Below are 6,705 nucleotides of genomic sequence, written 5' to 3'. Positions count from 1 at the left end.
ATGTTAACTGAGACGGCTATTAGGAATCTGCATAAGAATAGTAAGTGGATAAAGTTTGATTGTGTTACCTAAATACAAGTATATTTGACTTTCAATACAAAAAATATGAGCAGTATGAGGCTTCAAATAAGGAAAGGATTTCAGAAGAAAACAACCATTAGGTCGATGCAGAATACATTCATTAAAGCGATAATAAACTGAACCATACGATGGGTTGTTTGCATTTGGGGAAATACAAAACCTCAGATTTATTCAGAACGTATTCTGGTAGATATGAATTATTCAGTTCTTGAAATAGGAAACAATTGTTAACATATATATCGAACTATAATAATCCAGGTAAATTTGTACCAAGTATTTATCAGTTATTACAAACATCGCATAAACTTAGTTAACTTACAGTGTTTTTTTATTTTTGTTAGTACTTCCGTGCAAGTAAAAGTATGTTTACTTTAAACAATATTGGGAGTGAAACCCGTTTCATCCTAAATACATACAAATGGGTACTTTATTAGTTTTAAAGGTTCTCTAACATTTTAACCGTTTACTAAGCCATAAGCAATTTTCATACCCGGAATAACTATAAATGATAGATTGAAACGTAAGTTGTCTTATGTATCATTACAATGATTAAAAAGTGTGTGAAAAAATTTTCATCATGAATTGAAATTTTAAAGACGAAAAATGTATTTGTAAAATCTCAGCGAAAGAATTCTGAAGTAAATCCAACGTTTCGCCTGGCAATCTGGTCTAAGCTTTTTCAAGGAAAATATAATCAAACAATAAAATTATCGAATATAAATAGGTACATGGTTCTCTGGTTTTACTGTATGCTGAATACGTCATCCAATCAACATGGACACTGTTTGAAGTAGGTATTTACATGTCTCTTACACACTACTGTAAATAGCTACTTCAAATAGTGTTTACGTTGATTGAATGACGTATTCAGTATACAGTAAAACTAGAGAACCATGTACCTATTTATATTCGATAATTTTATTGTTTGATTATATTTTCCTTGAAAAAGCTTAGACCAGATTGCCAGGCGAAACGTTGGATTTAATTCAAATTCTTTCGCCGAGGATTTAACAAATACATTCTTCCTCTTTAATGTTTCACATTAACTCGGCACCCAAATACTGTGAAACTATTCGTTCAAAATTTGGACAAACGTTCTTATGAATTGAAATGATTTAAATGATGAAATGCTTATCACATGGTGATTTAAATTTGCATGCTTAATCCTATCTGATGACCATTCAATGGAACTTGAATCATTCTAAAGCTAAACAAAATAGATTTTTATAAATTTCAACACTTTAATAATCAGTTATTTGGTTAGTAATAGTTAGTTTGTTAATGGGAAAAAAATGTTTATAAACCAATCAGTCCATTAATTATTATTATTATGCAATTTCATTAATTTTTTTCTGATAGAAACAAATAAATTTCATTCAAAAAAAATACACATACAAAATACATACTGATAATGAATGAAAATGCAGTTCACTTTTTAAAAGTATAATCAGTTAGCTAACTTATAATTAGAATATATGAAACGAGGTAAATGTTAAATCATCATAAAAAGCGAAAGCACCTTCAAAAACAACACCGTTTGAAAAATAGTCTTTTTTTATATTAAAAAAAAACAAACAAACAAAAGAATACGGTACGTTACAATTGTGTATTACATGTGAATGATCTATTATTATTAATGAATTAGTTCGAATTTAAAAAAACAAACAACCTTCATTTAAAAATTGAACTGAAAAAAAGTGGCGGTTCATGGTTTCATAAAACAAACAAAAAATTGAATTGATTTTTATTTTCATTAAAAAGGAATAAATAATGACAAAACAAAAGAGAAGAAACAACAAACTTTCATATTACATACATGATTAGATAATAATAATAATAATAATAATAATACATAGCGTCTTGTCTGTACTACTTTCAATAATTAGTATTAGTAGTACATTTTAAATTCAAATATACACAGATTTCAACAAATATGAAATAAGCTTAAATGAGACATGAAAAAATGTCTAGTTCATTATAAATAAAAACAATTTTTCATTACTTTATATGATAGGCTATTACAGCAAGTAATGTTTATGTTTTGTTTTGTTTTTAGTTTCTTGAAGATAACTACTGATATAACAACAAGATGGTAGAAGCAATTGAGAAATTCTTAACACACACACAAAAAAAACACCAGGGGAAAAAAGAAAGAGGATCAATTTAAAATGAAAGTAATTCGTCATCATCATCAGAATAAATAAATAATTTTGAAGTGTACAAAAAAAAAAAGAGAGATGGGTTAAACAAAGAAACAAGCAAAAGGGGTTACAGTGCATGATAGAAAAAAACTCAAAGACTTTCTAGTCTTCTAAACATAAATAAACAATATTTTCATGTGCACATTCTCAACTTATTATTTTTTTTAAAATTTGTTCATTAAATGATATAGATATTTTCTTTAGATTTTTGGAAACTATTCTTTTGATTTTTAGTTTCAAGATTTATAAAACGCAGCAACAACCGTCATCACGTGATTTATTCTGTTGTATTTGAGGTTGAGTATTTGCATGTTTCATGTCAACTACCGCTTTGGCCATCTTATAGAATACCTATATTGAATTAAAATAGAATAATTATAAATGTTTATAAATAGCATCATTATGTATTGAAAAGAATTGTGATTTTTTGTGTTAGTTAAGTGGTTACTAATTGAGTAGGTGAAAGATGATAGTGACTATTGTTCCAGATAGACTGGTAAACATTTAGACGGGTATCTGATGTGTCATATGTGTTTCCCAACCCTATATACTTAGTTGATTATTGATTGATTCAAGTTATGTGAAAGCGTGGTAGAGAAGTTGGTGACTTGGTATCTAATACAGAGCGGACAAAATTATACTCATTAAAACCGTTCATTATTAGTTCTAAGTAAACTAGACCTACTTCAGTATACGGAGGAAGTCGAGTTTTATATCAATTACATCATAATCCTACTTAATAATGGTAGGCGTACTGAAAGAAATTGTCTATTTGGTTTGTGTTTCACCCACAACTAGTCAGTACTACTGTGTCACATGAACTCTGATGAGCTGGTTATTGGTTGACGAAACTCGTCATAATGGAAAGACTGATCAGTTTTCACAAATCCAAATTATTTGTAATACGTCTGAAGTATCTGGATATTTATTCCAATTCAAGCATTCCATGTAGCAATATTCATTATTCCATTGTACATATGTAAACAAGATAGTGTCATAGATTTTAGATTGTCATAACGATTTATCTTAAAGAGAGCAAGGACAAAGATTGGTGCAGAAAATATGAATTCACTTTATTTTGCTAGGTTCTCATCAGCAGCTGATAATAAAGGGAACTATGTGTATGACATAACCATTTAGTTAGTTTGAACAAAATCACTTTTAATATTTTTTTAAAAATAAATCCAACTACCTTTAAAATAGTCTGTTTTTAATCCTAATTAAGTGTTCACCAGAAAAAAAAACCTATTTATTTTGTTGTATGATTGCATAATAATACTGTTTTAAGGAAGAGTTATTAGGACGTACTAAGTGATCATTGGAAACCATAGTCAATTTTTGTTGCCGTTTATTGTACTTTGTTATTTCGTCCAAAGAATTATAGCTTCTTCGATTGTCTTGATCAAAGTTAGTAATCAAAACGTACCATTTAAAAATATATAAATATTTATAGTGAAACTAATTCATAACTGAGTTCTTGTTTTACCTTAGGGACAAGTGATTTGTCCGAATTTAAGAGGTCTTGCGTAATAAAAGCAATAATAATAATAACCATTTTGACAGATACAATTACATGGGAATTATAGGTTATAGAGAATCATATTAGTTTAAGTAAATGAAACACAGTAATTTTTATGCAAGTTGAATAGCGATGGGTATTTTGTCCCATTCAAAGCTAATTAGTAAAGCGTAATTATATACCATAGTTAATGTTCATACTGAGATTCGAACTTGCTGCCAAAGTTTTCAAACTCCAACACATTATCTACTGGAATATAGTGAGTTCAAATATTCACTAGCCTATGCAATAAGTTTTATTTATTACGGTTTGTCTTTTCATGTTGTTGGCGTTAAGGACTGTAATACATCCACTATTAGCAGTTTATCGAAATTTACTAAAAACTTATAATTAAATAGAGATATCTAAATAGTACGTTCACGGTGCATATATAGACTACCAGAGACTGATCGAATGCACCTACTTAGGATTAACAACGAGAAAATGCAACCTCTTACAAATACGATCTATAACCTTCCTATTCTCATGAGAAAAAAAAACTCAAACACCATGAATATATGGTATTTTAAACATGTAAAAAATACATGTTTTGAAAAAACAACGTGAATTTCTTATAAAAAAAGCAATTACCTGTTGAACATTGTGATTTGTTTTAGCTGAAGTTTCAATGTATTCTATATTCTTTCTTGCAGCATATTCGAAAGCTTCTCTCTGTGACACATTCCTTTGATTCGCTAAATCTACTTTATTGCCAACAAGTATAATTGGAACATGTCCTAATTCTCGAAGAAGAGCAATTTTTTCCCTATAGAAAAAAAAATGGAAGAGTTAATTAAATGTTACAATCTTGAAAAAATATGAAATGTTTTCATATACGTTCTGTGCATACAGTAGTTATATTCAATGTAGGGAATAACTGAGAAATTATAATAAAAATCTGTAACTAGTGGAATTCGGCAATACTGGGTGTAAGACATATATAATCAGTGGCAATGTTTATAATCGTGCAATAACACAAGTTTATGGTAGTAGGAAATGTGAACCAATGAATGACAACTTTGTCAAATTAATTGTAACTTGGGTATATGAAGATCCAACACTATTTTGTGGGGGAGGATAAACTCGGAAAATTTAAAATCCGAAGGTATTATATCCCGATGAGAGTAATGAATGGTAACATTTGGGATGAATTTATGGACCGATACTATGCGTATATTTTTATTGTATAATTGATAACTAAGCTATTCATATTCTTGTTCCTCATATCATAAGCTTTATTTCGACCCATCAACTGTTATTATACGATTTACCATTCTTGAGTTACGCACTGTCTATCAATTACTATCTCTCTTATTCACAACCACATTTGGCTAAATCTTGTACAGATGTTGTTTCCCATTTTATGGTATGACGTAGTCTGTTTGGTTGGTATATAAACCCAGTATGTTTGAAATAAATGATTCATATCACAGAGGCTGAGATTAGTGTTCTGAACTTAACAGGCAGGGTTAGGCAGGAAGCAGGATCGATGAAGACTCTAAACTGCTCGTACGGGTTTTATGAGTCATTGGTCCAGTAGATAATTCACTGTTCTCGAATTGGCTGGCACAAGTTATAATAAACTCAATAGTGTGAAAGTGATCTCCTCACTGTGAGGCTTCACGGTTCTAGATTTCAATACTAATACAGTTGCTAATCCACAAAATGGATGAGTTTCATACTAGGGTAGGAGAGTTGGCAAACGTTTTTCTAGTATTTAACAGTTGTCTATCTAGAATTGGTTAGCGATGTAAAGTAAAAATCCATGAATTTGAATTGAAACTGTGTTGAATTGAAGAAATGTCATTTATAATACTATCGTAAAATAAGTGAGAGGTTAACAGTTGATATCTTATTTGTTCACATCTTATATAAATATTACCTAAGAAGAAATATTAAAAATGTAAACACACTAAAGAATATACTTCATATTGTATATTGGTAAACATGAGAGAATATGATGAACTTATTTATTTGTTTTCTTTTCACACACACACACACACACAGAAAAAGAAGTTTCCTTTTCCCAAAATGATGAGATAAAATGATAATATTTTTAATATTAAATAATAATGACCACAAGGAAGTTCACTTTTCCTCTCTCTTTTCTTTTAAAAAAAGATTTTAGTAAAGAAATAATCTATGTACTTTTTTAATATTAATTAAATAATAAAAGTAAACAAAATCAGAGTAAAAGTAAATGAGATTTATTTTGGTTCCTTTAATTTTAAAATTATTGAATAGGTAAATTATAGTTCGTGTAACTAATACAATTAAATGTGATCATCAAAAAGTTAATGGAAAGAAAGCATTTCATTTAGATAATTAAATGTTAATGAAGATTAATTACAAAGATATTTTCATTGATATAACTTGTGATTATGTACCTTATTAATATATAATATAATGATACCGCCAATTAGAGAACAATGACAGATCAATGACGTATAAACATATTGGGTTTTATATACAAATAAAAACAGACGACATCACACCATAAAATAGAAAATAATATTTGAACAAAATCTAACCAAAAGTGACTGTGAATATGGGAGACCGTCAATCAGTCAGCTACAACGTTGGACCATACACGTATATGCATCGGCCCAGGTTGCCACACCTCATTCATTAGCACAACAAGATGAACACCGGATTCATAAAAGTAGTTAATTCAGTGGTGGTAATATATAAAAGAAAGATTGCATATATGGACATAGTACAAGAAGAAAGAATTAGTTCATAAAAATAAAGATATGAAGCGATTTTAATCTTACAGTTTAAGGGCAGACAGAGAGTGTATACACCTATGTTATTGTGATCGATTCTGAGCCATGTCACCCAGAGTCTCCAACCATTGGTTACGAT

The 6,705-nt window shown here is 29.2% G+C and overlaps 1 protein-coding gene across 1 annotated transcript in view; it reads right to left on the bottom strand.

The window, feature by feature from the left end:
* Positions 1-1,004: 1,004 nt before the first annotated feature.
* The window catches only part of EDEM2_1 (ER degradation-enhancing alpha-mannosidase-like protein 2), a 28,189-nt gene continuing 22,488 nt past the window's right edge, over positions 1,005-6,705 (bottom strand). Inside the window, exons 5-6 of the mRNA XM_051216271.1 lie at positions 4,432-4,606; positions 1,005-2,633 (exon numbers count right to left, since the gene is read on the bottom strand). Of these exons, the coding sequence (XP_051066848.1) occupies positions 2,526-2,633; positions 4,432-4,606 (283 nt within the window). The 3' untranslated portion in view covers positions 1,005-2,525. The remainder of the gene's footprint in view (positions 2,634-4,431; positions 4,607-6,705) is intronic.

This window comes from Schistosoma haematobium, chromosome 4 (genome assembly GCF_000699445.3).
Source record: "Schistosoma haematobium chromosome 4, whole genome shotgun sequence".
Classification (NCBI taxonomy): Eukaryota; Metazoa; Platyhelminthes; class Trematoda; order Strigeidida; family Schistosomatidae; genus Schistosoma; species Schistosoma haematobium.
The sequence above is the reverse complement of the archived record's forward strand: the minus strand, read 5'-3'. Positions and strand labels throughout refer to the sequence as shown.